A 15,732-nucleotide genomic window follows, 5' to 3' on the forward strand; every position below is an offset into this window, starting at 1 on the left:
ACGTTTCTACAAACCCAGTCAATGTGGGGCTTCTGTAGACACCTAAAAATGTCTCGCCAAAACAAAATGAACAACCTTTTACCGCCATTATTGGTCGGGTTGAGTATTTAATCTTTGGAGTGCTTAAATCCATATTTTCATTTCATAAACTAACCCAATTCCCAGCCCATTTCCCCAAAACTTCACTTATTTTCCTCTTTTCGTGCCTTTAAACCCAAAATAATTCATTTCGTATCCTTTAAAATCATTCATTTCGTGTCCTTTTTATAAAATGTTTAATCCATTTTATTTTGGTCCATAATCTGGGTCCAATAATTTAATAGTTGGATGGGGCTTTAAAATATCTTTCCAACGATATATTGTAAGCCCAAATCCGATTTATAACGAATAAGTTATGGCCAAAATATTGAACTGAGCCCAAACTGAACATAAGCCCACCTTACCTACGACCCAATGATCATGTGGAGGGTCCAAATTATTTAATCCCATTCCTAAACCAATTAGGATTAATTGGAAGCTTCTATAAGTTTCTAAAAGATCTTAATTATCTGTTTTGAAAAGATAAGATTAAAGAGTTTGAAATTGAATAAAACTTTTCTTTTTGAAAATCTTATTTCTATCCGAATTGAAAGATGTTCAAAGATAGACAGATATTATTTTTGTGCCTCATTGTTTTTATCCAAATTTATATGGTTGGATAGCTCTTGAAATTATCTTTCCAATGATATATTATAATATCAATTCCGAGCTATAACGGAAAAGATATGAATAAAATGTCAAACTCTATCCAAAACTGACACCCGTCTCACTATTTCGGCCATATCTTCTATTCTATAGAGTATTTTAATCTTACTCCAATTGAGTTAGAAAGAAAATTTCAAGATCTTTCAATGATATCTTATTTATCTTATTCCGATTTCTGGGTCAAAAGATATGATAAAAACAAAAAACGCAAAAAACTGTTGTCTATCGCAAGAGTTTTATCCGATTCGAATTCTTATCTTTTCTTGATTCTTCGACCTTCTTTTTTCTCTATAAATAGAGGTCATATCTCCCCTTTTCCAATCATCAACAAGCTTGATGATCAAATCCTTCTCTCTTTCTCTCTTTGACACCAAAAATCATTCTTCTTCTCTCTCTCTCATATTCTAAGCCTTAAACCTATATTCCTAATTACACCAATCTTCCCTTAAGCACTCCAAGGAGTCCATACAATACCCGAAGTGATATACTTAAACCAAGGTGTGAAAGGTATAATTAACTGAGGGTTTGGACCAAATTAACTCTACTTTTATTTTGTTTAATTGTTTCAATTTGATTTATATTTTTATTGAAGTTACTAACAGTTTATTTATGATGTAGCAATTTAAAGGAACGCGCGGAATGTGAGTAATTAATTAATTAAATTACTCTTATTTTATTTTAATATTTCTAGTATCATGATTAGGTTAATTTTATATTTGATTTGACTAAATATTATTGTTAAATTGCTTCCAATATTAATGTTAATTCTATTATTGTTATTATCATCACCATATTGCATGTTTAAAGGGAATATGTAATTGAAAATCACGCCTAATAAGATAATTTGGACAACCGGTTTAGGTTCCTTTTTAATCTTATTGTTTAATCAAGTGATCACTAATATTTTAGAATTATGTGTTGCATTAATATTTAACCAATTTATCTTTATAATAGTTTGGAGCAAATTGAATATTTTTTTTGTATGCCTTTGAGATCGTAGGAATCACTTTTCACTATAAGAATCGAGTAGAGGCCAATACGGGCGAATGTGACTCCATGACTCACTTCGTACCATCATCCCTGATCCTCCTTTCGTGGTTCCGAACCATATGAAGTTAGTAATTTCATGGATTATGAATGGGGTGTAACCTTCACAGGTCAATCGTTGTTGCTTATCGTTGTCCCTTTATCGTGGTTGCCTTTAATGATCCGTGAATGGTTTACAAGTTCCTTAAAAACTTGTTGTCGGCTCCCTACTTTCCTTGTCCCTAATCGTATATGTCAATTCCCACTTCCTATGAGTGCCAAGCATATTCACCACATTCTTTTACATAGGCGCACATCGAGCAACGCCTACTACACCCCAAATCTTGGAAAGATTATTTTCTTACAAAACTTCATAACAACCTTGTGGTCATTAGTTGGGGAGGCAATGGACTCGACCCACTTAGACACGTAGTCAACCGCCACAAGGATAAATTGATTTCCGAAAGATGAAGGAAATGGCTCCATGAAGTCAATACCCCATACATCAAATACCTCCAACTCTAATATGGGTTATTGATGCATTTTGTTTCTCTTGGAGATGTTCCCAACTCTTTGACATTGATCACATGTCTTTACAAAGCCCCGTGAGTCCCTAAATAGATGTGGCCAACACAAACCGCATTTAAGAACCTTAGTGGCGGTCTTAGAAACACCCATGTGGCCTCCGCGTGGATCCGAATGCCACATTTTCAAAACACTAGGCACCTCTTCATTTGGCACACATCGTCTAAGTAAGCCATCGACCCCTCACTTGTATATGATGGGATAATCCCAAACATAATGCCTTGCCTCTCTCTTAAGCTTCTTCCTTTGATTATTAGAAAAAGGAGGAAACTCCCCACAAGCAAGGAAATTCACCAAATCGGCAAACCATGGAGCTCCCTTGCTTAAATAGCATATAGGAAATCATCAAGCATATTATCCTCAATTGGAGAACCATCATCATGAATCTGAGAATCATCTAGACGAGAAAGATGGTCCGCCACAATATTCTCTGCTCCTCTTTTATCCCTAATCTCAATGTCGAAGGTTTTGAGCTTAAGAACCCACCGTATTGACCTTGACTTTGACTCTTTCTTGGTAAAAAGATATTTGAGAGCCTCATGATCCGTGAAGATTATGGTTTTGGAACTTAATAGATAACAATGGAACTTCTCAAAAGCATGAACTATAGCCAAGTATTCCTTCTCCATTGTAGTGTTATTCCGTTGAGCTCCATTAAGAGTCTTGGAAATATAATAGATCACATGAAGCTTCTTGTAATCTCTTTGACCCAAGACACCTCCTATTGCCGAATCACTAACATCACACATCAACTCTAATGGTAAATCCCATCTTGGAGCTTGAACAATAGGAGTAGACATTGGAGCCTTCTTCAACTTTTTGAATGCCTCCAAACATTTGTCATCAAATGCAAACTCAACATCTTTTTGAAGAAGATCATTGAAGGGCTTTGCAATGAGGGAAAAGTCTTTGATAAATCTTCTATAGAATCCGATATGGCCCAAAAATGACCTCACACCTTTCACATTGATCGGAGGTGGCAGTTTTTCAATAACTTCAATCTTTGCCTTGTCCACCTCTATGTCTTTGTGAGAAATTTTGAGCCCGAGTACTATTCCTTATTCAACCATGAAATGGCATTTTTCCCAATTCAACACCAAGTTAACTTTTTCACATCTTGCCAAACACTTTTCAATATTTTCAAGGCAAGCCTCAAAGGAAACCCCGCCTACGGAAAAGTTATCCATAAACACCTCCATCTCCTCTTCCAACATGTCTCCAAAAATACTCATCATACACCGTTGGAAAGTGGCGGGAGCATTGCAAAGGCCGAATGGAATTCTCCTATAAGAAAAGGTACCATAGGGACAAGTAAAAGTAGTTTTCTCTTGGTCGTTGGGATGAATAGGAATTTGGAAAAATCCCGAATAACCATTAAGAATAGAATAATACTTCTGCCTTGTTAGTCTTTCAAGCATTTAATCAATGAAAGGAAGGGGGAAATGATCTTTCTTTGTGGATGTGTTTAAACGTCTATAGTCTATACACATCCTCCATCCCGTGACCGTCCTTGTTGAAATGAGCTCACCTTTCTCATTCTCAACGACGGTCATACCTCCCTTCTTTGGGAGAACGTGAATGGGAGAAACCCACCTAGAATTAGAAATGGGAAATATAATTACCGCATCTAAAAGTTTGGTGATCTCCTTCTTCACTACCTCTCCCATTTGGGGATGTATCTTTCTTTGCCTCTCAATTGATGGAAGAGTACCCTCCTCAATAGTTATGTGATGTGTACAAAAAGCGGGGCTTATACCTTTGAGGTCATCAATGGAATATCCCAAAGCACCTTGATGCTTCCTCAAAACATCACATAACTTTTGAGCTTGGTTCTTACTCAAAGAAGAGCTAACAATCACGGAGAAAGTAGAGTTGGGTCCCAAGAATTCATACCTAAGGTGTGATGTAAGAGTTTTGAGCTCAACCATTGGTACACCTTTAGCTTCCTTTAAAGTGGCGGCTTGCAAAGCTTCTTGGCTTGAGATATTCATGCATATATGCTCATCCACTTCCTCAACGCTTCCATTTAGCAAATCTTCATACATTGCCACTTCCTTGATAGGAGAACCTATCTTATCCTTATTCAACAAGACATTCTCAAGAGGATCATTAGAAGTGAGCAAGTGATCATGCATGGAAGATACAACAAGATCAAGAGAATCAATCAACATGCAATTTTCTATAGAAGAACATGGATATTTCATGCTTTCATTCAAGTCAAATTCAATATCCTTATCTCCTACCTTGAGTGAAAATTTTGCACTCTTAACATCAATCATAGCACCCGACGTAAAAAGAAAAGGTCTACCAAGAATAATGGGAATGGTAGCATCTTCATCCATTTCAAGCACCACAAAATCTGCCGGAATTACAAACTTCCCTACTCTCAAAAGAACATCCTCAACCATTCCCTTGGGAATCTTAATTGACCTATCGGCAAATTGCAAGGTAATCTTAGAAGGCATAAGTTCCCCTAACTCAAGTCTTTGATAAACCAAATATGGCATTAAGCTAACACTAGCTCCTAAGTCACATAAGGTATTATCAATTTGCATCTTGTTAATGGCACAAGGGATAGAGAAGTTTCCGAGATCTTTCAACTTGGGTAGCATCTTGTTCATTATAATTGCACTACAAATCTCGGCCAAGTTGACCGTCTCCACCACATCACAAGACCTCCTACAACTCAAAATGTCTTTGAGGAATTTTTTATAGTTAGGCATTTGGGTAACAACTTTGGTAAAAGGTAGAGAAAAATGAAGTTGCTTAAGTATGTCAATAAATCTTCCAAATTGTTCATCCAACTTATGTCTCATGAATTTTTGTTGATATGGAAGCTTGGGTTTCAAAATTTCTCTCTCCACTCTCACTTCTCTAGGTGTCTCAATCACAACCTCACTTAAAGATGCACCATTTCTCTCATCCTCTACCAAGACCTCCTTAGGACCCTCCGTAGTTCTATTATTCTTAGGAAAACTCTCCTCAAGAACCTTACCAGTCCTTGTAACAATAGCATTCATGGGTCTCTTGGGATCTAAGCCTTGGGAAGGTAAAGAAGAAGGAATAACATTTTCTTTCAAAGCATTAGCAAGTTGATAAATTGGGTTTTCAAGCATCTTATTATGAGTCATCACTTCATTGAATTTCTTGTGACTTACCGCCATGTAGGTGCTCAACAACTTTGTTTGATTTTCAATTATTTCCTCCAAATTAGTTGTAGAAGAAAATAATTGTGAATAGGAATTATCAACTTGAGGCTTTGGAGCAAATCCTGGTGGAGGGCCTCTTTCAGCATTATTTTGAAAATTGCCTTTCCCTTGATTGTTCCAATTAGCCCTATTTTGATTTTGACAATAACCTTGATTATGGTTACCACCACCTTGATTATGATTTCCATAACCTTTGTTTTGATTACCATAATTTTGGTTTTGATTTTGGCCACTATAACCTTGATTGTTATAGTTACCACAACCCTCGGTTCCTATAACAACCACCTTGTTTATAATTTTAAAAATTACCATTGTTTTGGTAAATCCTATTCCATTGACCCCTTTGGTTATCAAGCCTTTGCACATTATTATTGTTTGACACAAAGTTCGCATGTTCACTCTCATTATTGTCAAAATCATCTTTACTCTCCTGAAAAGAATGAGGGCAACTACTAGAATCATGATCATATGAACCACACACATCACAAAACAAACAACCACTAGGCATGTTACTAGAAGAAGGAGGGGGGTAGAGAGTTAGAAGGAGTACCTCTCCCCTTAGATTGGGAAGGATGACTTGGAGCTTAGGAAGAAGAACTCTTCAATTTTTCCTTGGTTGCACTCACTTCCTTCCCCAAGTTTTCCATTTGTGAGGAGAGATTGTTGATTGCATTCAAATGATCAACTGAGTACACCGAAGAGCTACTCTTGCTAGTTGATTATCTCTGACCATCTTGCCAATCCCTATAATACTTCAAAACATCCTTAATGATGTCCACCACTTCTTCTTCCATCCTATTCATAATGGGACCTCCGGCTCCTCCATCTAGGCATGACTTGCCTTGGGGACTTAGGCCTCCATAGAAAATCTGAATAATTTGATAGGTTAGAATCCCGTGGTGTGGACACTCCCTTTGATACTCCTTATATCTCTCCCACGCTTCATAGAGGCTCTCACTTGGCTTTTGTTTGAAGCCTTGGATCAAAGCTCTTGCCTCCGCCGTTTTCTTTTGTGGGTAGAACCGAGTTAGAAATTCCTTTGTAACCTCATCCCATGTCGTTAAAGAATTTGGCTTAACCTCCTTGTCTAGCCATTCCAAAGCACGCCCAATGAGAGAAAAGGGAAAGAGCTTGAGGCGGATAAATTCTTAGGAAACTCCGTTCACCTTTATAGTATTGTAATATTTTTCAAATTCCTTGAGATGATTTAGCGGGCTCTCATGCTTGGCTCCACTAAATTGTCACCTTTCTATCAAAGTGATCATAGCTGGCCTAATTTCAAAATCATTTGTCGGTGTTGTAGGTGGAGCAATTCCACTCTCAAACCTATATGCACCGTGAATCCCCAATTATTTCAATGCCACTCTCGAATTCTCTCCCATTCTTGCTTATTCCTCTTGTTGTGGTTCTTCTTCACTTGAAATGCTAAAGCTAAAAGATCGCCTAGCATCCCTTAGTTTTGTAATAGCCCTCTCAATCTCTGGATCAAATGGCACAAGTGAATGACCACGTGCTCTATGCATACAACTCAAAGGAAATGATTAGTAGCACAGCTACAAGTGTAGCCTTAAAGAGGAAAATCTTTTTGTTTTGTTTTTTTAGAATGAAATAGACTCAACAACTATAACAAAGCACCAATGTCATTCCCCGGCAACGACGCCATTTTGACAAGGGTTGAAACTAGGTCGTCATTTAATTATCCCTAAGTCAAACTAAATTTGTAAACGCTTAACAAACCTTATACGAGTATAGGGCAAGCTAAGGGTCGAACCCAAAGGATTGAATCGAAACCATGTTATAGTCTAATGTTAAGCTAAATTGAACATTTGTCAATGGTTGAGTATGGTAAAAAGGATAACAAGAATCAAGAATTCAATCAAATTGCTAAACACTAGGGATATAGGTTCCACATGCAAGCTTAACAATCATACTAGTTGATAGATCACCGAATTGATTCAACGTTGCAATAGACAAACAATAATCGTGATCAAAGGAATTCAAAGGTACCTCCTATAAGTCAAACTAGGGTTCACTATGAATGATTAACAAGGAGAATCACAATCAAATTTAATCAATTAGAGAAAATCCCAAATCAATTGTTCGTGTCATTGGAATTTGCAATGCAATCTAGATTAATCTTATAGGTTGATCACTCCTAGTATAATTAATCACATGCATAATTATTTCAACCAATTTAATTGCAACAATCAATCTATCAAGGATCATTAACTAACAATAATCATCAATCAAGCATGCTTCCCCTTCACCCTAGAAATTAATCTACTCAATAATCATGGTGAATTCTAAAGCTAAAACAAATTCAATCTCAAACATATTCATCTCAAGCTAAATCAAAAGGAAATACAATCAATCAACAAATTCTTAAAACTAAATCAAAATCAAAACCAACATTCAAGCATAAAAAGTAAATTGCAATTAAAGTAAATTCAAAGGAAAGAAATCTTACTAACTTTTATTAATATGAAGAAGAATTACAAACTTAATTGAAGAAACAATATTGAGTTACAATTCAAATCCAAAGATTACAATCTCTACATTCTCTCTAACTTCTCTCTCTAACAACTAAGAAAATGAAATATTATCTAAAAAGTTGGCCTTCAAAAGGATTTACAAGAGTATATATAGGCAAAGAAGAAAAGCTGATCGGTTGCGCCCTCTCCTCGAAGACTTCGCGGGCTCGCAGAAATGGGTACGGAACCCATAACTACCTCCACGGGCAGTCTGGGCAAAACCCACGCCCGCGAGTAATGTAGCCCGCGCCCGCGGCATCGCCACCTGCGCCCGCGGTTCTGGGTGTGGCAAAATGCCTTGTTCTAAGAGAAGAAGAGGGTCGCGGTCTCTCTGATCCGGAGCGCCCTCTTCGAAATCTCCGCGCTCGCGGGTAAACCACGGCTAGGGCATAGAGAGTTCCTGCCAAAAATCACCAAAATGTGCACCAAAACCCGCGCCCACGGCCCAAAGATCCCGTGCCCACGGCTATGAGAAAATGTGGAGATCCCTCTCTGAGCCCTCTCCATGAGACTTGTAACTCCTTTTCTTGGCTCTTTTTGCTCCTCTTGAATCCTTTGCAAAGCTAAGTCTTTAGGCACCTACAAGAGAAACCAAAGAGAGCAAATAGAAGAGAAAACGAGCAATATAAAAGGAAAACACGAGGAAAAGCACATAAAGGAAAGTAAAACACGAAGGAAGAAGAAATAGAAAAACTAGAGGTGAAATGATCAAAATTGTAAAAGAAAAGCATGAAAAGCATAGTGAAAATATCCTAAAACACTACCCTATGGGTGCCATAAATGACACTCATTAGTAATCTATCATGTTTGGTGGGATGCTGATTCATATATGCTATGCACATTTGTATATGCATTTCCATGTTGTATATCTTGAAAAACTCCAAAAAGATTTTTTGTTTTTATTAAGGCAAATTTGCAATGTGTTTGGTATTGTTCTTGCTTTGGACATAATACTTTTGGACTTGTATAGTTGAATTCTTTTCTTATTAAATGGTAACGGCATGCACGATTTAAGAGTATGTTTGGTTGATTCTAGGATAGAGTATGCAAAGATAGTTGTTTAGAACTATTGGGACCTTGAAGTCGGATTCTATTTGTTTTTCAAAATTTGCAATTGCCCCCTTGTGGTGAATTTGAAGCATTTAGTGAGTTTTTTCCACAGCCATGTCAGGTTTCATTGTTTTCAAGCCTTCAACATATCTTGCATGAGCGGCTTGGATCCTTCACTATTGCGGACCTAATCTTGAATCTTTACTCATAATTCTCAAACACGAGACCAAACCATTTAGGGAGGACAAAGCCATCTTTTCGGGGTGGTAATTTTTCTTTTTCTAGGATAATCTTCTTTGTTTTTAGTTCATTGGGTTTACATTTGCCTTCTTGCTAACCATTTGAGCCTTTTCCCTTCTTTTCAAGCCACATCTTTAGAACTTTGAGCCTTTTGTTTCTTTTTGTTCCTTTTTTGGTTTTTGTGAAGCAAATGACCATGTTCTATGAGTTTGGATATTGGTTCCTTTTGTAAGCAAGCTTGTATTTTGTGTATATTTTGTGAATAATGGACAATGTATGATGGAAAAATCCGTCCAATGTTAAAAAAAATGCAAGAACATAATAAATGCAAAGTTTTAAGAGACGTCCATAGTTAAAAGAGGCGAGGACAATTGCTTTGAAAAAATGAAAACAACAAAAAAAAAGTTTAAATGAGAAAATTCAAAAATATTTTCATGTGATTTATTTTCCCTTTCTAAGCATTGAGGTCAATTCTTAATTTAAGCTTGGGGGAGAAGCGTTTACGCTTTTTGTATATATGTTTGTGAGTATAGATTTGAATAAGCTTGGGGGTGTTAGTTTGTTTTTTTTTTTTTTTTTGTGACCACTTCATTGTGATTATAAGAAAGGAGCCTTCTTTGCTTCACTATTAGGGATACCACCAAATTTTTAGATTTTAGCCTACCTTCACCCTTTTTCCCTTACGTTACAGATGTTGGGAAAGACCTTTTGAGTTGAGCCACATTTCGAGGGAGGGAATTATGAGTTAAAGCCTAAGGAAAGGGGATGAAAACTCAAGATGTCGAGAAACCTCAAATCTATTTTTTTCCAATTCCTTTTAGGAACTATAGAGACACTCACTAAAAGTAGATTTGAAGCTAATTGGGAGAATGTGATAAAATGTTTTGAGATGAAAGTGAATTGCGTTTCTTTAATTCTCTATGCTTATCATGTTCTATGTTTCAATCAACCTTAGATATCTTAGAGCGTGCACTCCCTTACTTGTTTAGAAAGATTTGCATTCATTTATGCTTAGCTTGTACATTTGCAAAAAGTCCTTTCATGAACATTTATTTGCTTTTCTTGTATTTTAGTTCCTTTTTCATGCTTTTCCTTGTTTGTATTATTCAGAGAGTTATAGGTTAATCTCTTAGTAAATCTCTACGAGAGCATCACTCGTCCTCTAGGGCGAACTAGGGGTTTAAATGGCTTGTCTTTAGTTGCTAAAATTGACCGTGATTCCTACAAAAGTGAATTGTGTATATTCTTGCCTCTTCTCTTCTTTTTGGTTGTTTGAATAAGCTTATCATTTCTCCCTTGGTTTTGTTTTGCTCGAGGACGAGAAAAAGGTAAGCTTGGGGGTATTTGATGGGTGCCATAAATGGCACCCATTTGATGAGCATTTAGGTTGTTTTTACCTTCTTTTCATAGCTTTCCTTCTTAATAAATGCATAGTTTTATGCATTTGTTCTTTATTTTACTTTTTCTCTCTTATTTTGTAGCTTTTGTGCATTTTATTGGTTTTTCTACTCTTTTCTCCTTTATTTGTTCTATTTTTGTTGTGGGAGCTATTGTACGAGGTTCAAGTCTTGATATTGGTGATTTAATAAGGTGGAAGATGATTTTGGAGCAAGCTCATGGCAATTAGAAAGCTTAAGATGCAAGGAAGTGGATTCTCCAAGTTCTAGCTCATGCGCTCTCAAGCCATGCTCTCATGAAGATAGGGTGTTGAACCCAACATCATGTGCTTTTTGGGATTGCCACTCTTAGTGTCCATCATAATCATTCTGTGTGCTCATTCGAAGACCATAGCGAACGCACGAAGCCACGGGAGGAATTGAAGAAACCCAGATCAGCGCAGGCGTGCAACCCACTTGCGCGGGCGCGCAGACCAGACACACAGGTGCACCTCCTTGACTACTCAAGCGCGCTCCTCTGGGTATTTGCCTTGCTCGGTTTTGTTTCACGCCTTATATAATACTATTGTAACCCAATTTTTGGGGCAAGTTTAGAGGAGGGAATTCACAATTTTAGATCATAATTTTAGCTTAGTTGAGAGCTTCTCACTCTAGTTTTAGGGTTAGTTTAGGAGTAGATTTTAGGGAGAGAAAGTGAGGAATTTCAATGGTGATTGAGAGATTGAAGATTCAATGGTGACAATTGTGTTAGATATCTTCTCTACTATCAATGAGCATTTCTAAACTTTATCTCATGTATTGCTTTGTTTAATATTCATGTTTGTTTGATATGATTTTTTTGTCTGATCTTTGATTAGTGTAGTTGTTCTTCATGGATTGTTGGTTCTTAATTTTTTTTTTTTAGTTGTTTATGATTAGATGATAATGTTTGAGTAGTTGTTTGCTAGGGATTGGGTGAAGCTTGTATGATTTATTGATTGTGCTCAATTTGGAGATTATGTTGATTAATTGTTGAGATTAAATCGATTAATGGAAGTTTTCATGTGTGTAATTCGATTAGGCCTTGAGAATTATGATAGATTTCATTGTAGTTTCTAATGATACGAACCATTGATTTAGGAATTACAATTGTCGATTTAGCTTGATTAGTGATGCTTCTAGTTAGAGTCTTTCGTATGTTGATTACCTCTAGGGAATAGCTTGTTGACGCTTTTGATTGAGCTTTCCATTAGCCTTGCATATTGTTCCCGAGTTGCTACCATTGTCATGATTACTTGTTAATCCCCGTTCCTAGTGTTTATTTGTTTGATTCTTCGTTTTGTTAGTTGTTAGTGTTTACCTTCTATCCTTAGACTTCGTTCGTCCCTTCACTTGCTTTTATAATAGTGTAGGGAATAATTTCAAGCCTTTAAATCCCACTAGCTCGAACCCCACTGTGATCATACACTAAAGTACAGTGGCTTCCAAAAGGGAAGAAGATAGAGCAAAAGAGTCGCCAACAAGTTTTTTAAGGAACTTGTAAACCGTTCACGAGGTGAAGGTTACACCCCTTAACGATCCAAGAGATCGTCAAATCCATAAGGTCTAGAACCAAATAAGGGTTCAGGGATGAAGGTACAAATCCAACCTAAAAGAGATTGAACCTGCCCTAATAATAGGCCTCTACTTTATTCTGACCGTATTCATGTGCGCTTTCTGATTAACATGCAATCAATAGGATTAACCCTAAACCTGTTTATCTATGTTGGTTGAATATTAATGCACAAATAAATCTATTATTGGCGATCACTTGAATTATAATCAAAATTAACCCTAACAAGATTATTAAATATCTTATTAAGCGTGAGTACAAGTATAGATTTTTTTTAAACGTGCAATAAAGGTGTGATCAAGCAATAACAATAAATATCAAGCAACATAATTATAATAATGATGATTATCATGACAATAAAATTACAATCATAACAATAATCATCATAAATAAAATAATCATCAAAATAACAATAATAATATTCATGATCATGTTCATATTAATATTAAAGCATAAGAAAAATAGCAAGATCCTAGGCATGATACTAACAAGATTAATAACAAACCCTATCATCTCACTAAGCAATAAAAATCAAGTCATTAGCCCTAACATGATACTAACAATCATAAATATTAGGAAGAAAATGGGAAGCATCATAACAATCATATTTAATATTAAAACTACCCTAGACATGATACTAGGAATATCATAATAACAATTTAAACATGATTTCCACATCATAAATCAATAAAATCAATTAAAGTACTTACTTTGATGCCTCGTACCTCTTTCTAATAACAAAATACACACGTTAGTAGCTTCAAAGAAAATAATAATCAAACAATTAAATTAAATAATTGAAATAGAGAATTGGGACCAAACCCTCAAAAATTAAAACCTTTCACGTCTAGGGCGAAGGCAACTTCGAATATGGCTAGGTGTTTCTAGATCTTGTGAATGCGGAATTTTGTATGAAAAAACAAAGGATAGAAGAACGATGAATGAAGAATGTTAATTAAAACTAATTGTAGAACTTGTGAACGATGAGAATTGGTGAATGATTAGAGAGAATAGGTGACGAATGAATGTAGATGAGAATTGATGATGAATCGTGAATATTGATGTCGATCCCCCCCCGAAAACGGAGTTTTTAATAAGATATTTATAGAGAAAATCAGCCAAAAAAGATAAATTAACAAAACAGAGTCTGATGCTCAGAAAACAGAGCTGGCGCCGACCCTGGCTAGCTGGCGCCAGGCACCAATACTAGCGCTAATGGCTAGCGCCAGACGCCAAGCCTGGCTCCAGGCGCCAAGGCCTGGGGTTAGGCGCCAAGCCTGATACCAACGCGTTTTCGAAAATCCGATAATTTTACCGTACTGGAGGATAAAATAATATAATTTCCTCAAAAATGTTATTTGATCTTGATTAAAACTCTGAAAAGTCAACAAAAGTCAATTTATCAATGCTAATTGGATTAGGAATGAAAAGAACCTTCTAGAAGATTCTAGAAGACTAAAACCATTCCTAATTGCATTAGGAATGATAAATCATATTAGGCCCTCCCCTAGATCATTGGGCCGTACATAAAGCTCAAACCGGGCCCAGTTTAGTAAATTGGCCATAACTTCCTCAATATTCATTAGAATTGGGCTTATAATATATCGTTGAAAGGTCTTTGCAAGCCCCATCCAACTACACTACTATTAGACCCATATCATGGACCAACCAAACTGGATTGGCTGTTTTCTTAAAATAAGTTTTCAAAAACAGATAGAAGAGAAAAGAAATAAAAACTTTCCGCAACACTAGACCTTTCCACACTTTCGTTTCATTCGATTATGATTTGATGTGAAAGGTACTCATCACTGGGTTTGGTTTTGGGGAGACACAAATGGGTGTCTACAACTAGTATTTAGGTTGGTTATGTATTTATAAATTTAGTTTGACCGAGGGATGTTGAGGATGATTACGTCAAAGACGTGGAGGAAATTCCACTTTCCACAATATACCCAGTAGATGACATTTGGGATGAAAATTATACATCCATAGATATCCTCACAAGATCAGAGAGAGTGCAATCTCCCATCGCTACACAACCTATCTATACCACTCAACAAGTTCCCATACCAATTATAGAAGACAACAACTTTGTTAAACAACTAAAAAAGACTAAGGTCAAAATGAAATTATGGAAACTACTAGCCACATCTCGTGAACATAGAATCGTAGTAATGGATGCTTTAGCTAAAGTATGGATAGTTTCTAAAACCACTGCTGAGGGATTAGCTAATTTTCTCACGAGTGATCTTTTAAGTCCCAAAAATCTAATCACCTTTTTTGACAAGGACTTTGACGAGGGTCCGACTAGGTCGTTGGACTCATCCTCCCTAAGCAAAACAAAATTTATAAACACTTAACTAACCTAAATACAAGTATAGAGGTAAGTCAACGGTCGAACCCAAAGGAACGGTAATGTCTAAGTGCTTCCAATTATGTGCCTAAGCAAGGTCAAAGTCTAAGGATAAAAGAGGACACTAACAACTACTAAGACAAAGAAACCAAACAAATAAAGTGCTAGGGATTAGGATTCACATATAATAGCAATGAACATAGCAAATTGGGATAGGAAGTTGACTAAGTCGAGTGATGCGAGGGAAAACCAATTATACAACCAAAAGAGCATATCAAGCTATTCTCCTAGAGGTCTAACTAGCGTCAACTACGATAAACTCTGCCTAGGAAACATCACAAGACACCTCAATCGTGTAAATGCATCATACATTTGATCATAATTGATTTGCTTTTGTCAGGCCAGGCCTGCTAAGTTCATGCCACCTCGTATGTCTATCCATTACCAGGGGACATACATGCCCATTGAGGAGATGATCCCTCCGGCTCCTGAGGATGAGCGCTTCGTGGAGTTGTTAATTCCTCGCCGGCAATCTCAAATTAGCTTATTTATTTGTAATTTTTTGATATTTGTTATGTATTATTACTGACTTTTTTTTTCTTTGACATTTCTCGGGCGAGATGGTTACGGCAATGGCGCGGTGTCTAGACGCCTTCTAGAGCCAATTCGTTCGGATGAGGAATTTGGATACATGTCGTCGCGACGACGCTCTTCAAGAGGTAGCCTTCCTTCTTATTTCCACGTTATTATGCTTCTATTTTGATTGTTTCTAACTCGGTTTCTTCTTGCAGGGTCAACCATTCCTTCTCGTTTCGGACGAGATCTGAGGTCAGGAGAGACCCGGCGAGGTCTAGCTCGAGACGTCGTCGTACTGACTCTGGCGGTCGGGGTGGTCGTTCTGAGGCTGCTCGGACTGAGGCGGTGGAGGGCTCGGGCTCTTCATCTAAGGGCGCATGTGCTGAGCCGGTAGACCAGGGAGAGGCTACCTTAGCTCCTAGAGGTGGTG

At 37.0% G+C, this 15,732-nt stretch overlaps 1 protein-coding gene across 1 annotated transcript; it reads right to left on the reverse strand.

Annotated features, from left to right (window-relative positions):
• Window positions 1–2,678: 2,678 nt before the first annotated feature.
• Window positions 2,679–5,519, reverse strand: LOC110686542. The gene is made up of 2 exons (XM_021863160.1): window positions 3,884–5,519; window positions 2,679–3,412 (listed from the first exon to the last, which is right to left on the reverse strand). The coding sequence occupies exons 1-2, from the start codon at window positions 5,517–5,519 to the stop codon at window positions 2,679–2,681; spliced, it is 2,370 nt and encodes a 789-aa protein (XP_021718852.1).
• Between the last annotated feature and the right edge of the window lie 10,213 nt (window positions 5,520–15,732).

This window comes from Chenopodium quinoa, unplaced genomic scaffold (assembly GCF_001683475.1).
Source record: "Chenopodium quinoa cultivar QQ74 unplaced genomic scaffold, ASM168347v1, whole genome shotgun sequence".
Taxonomy (NCBI): domain Eukaryota; kingdom Viridiplantae; phylum Streptophyta; class Magnoliopsida; order Caryophyllales; family Amaranthaceae; genus Chenopodium; species Chenopodium quinoa.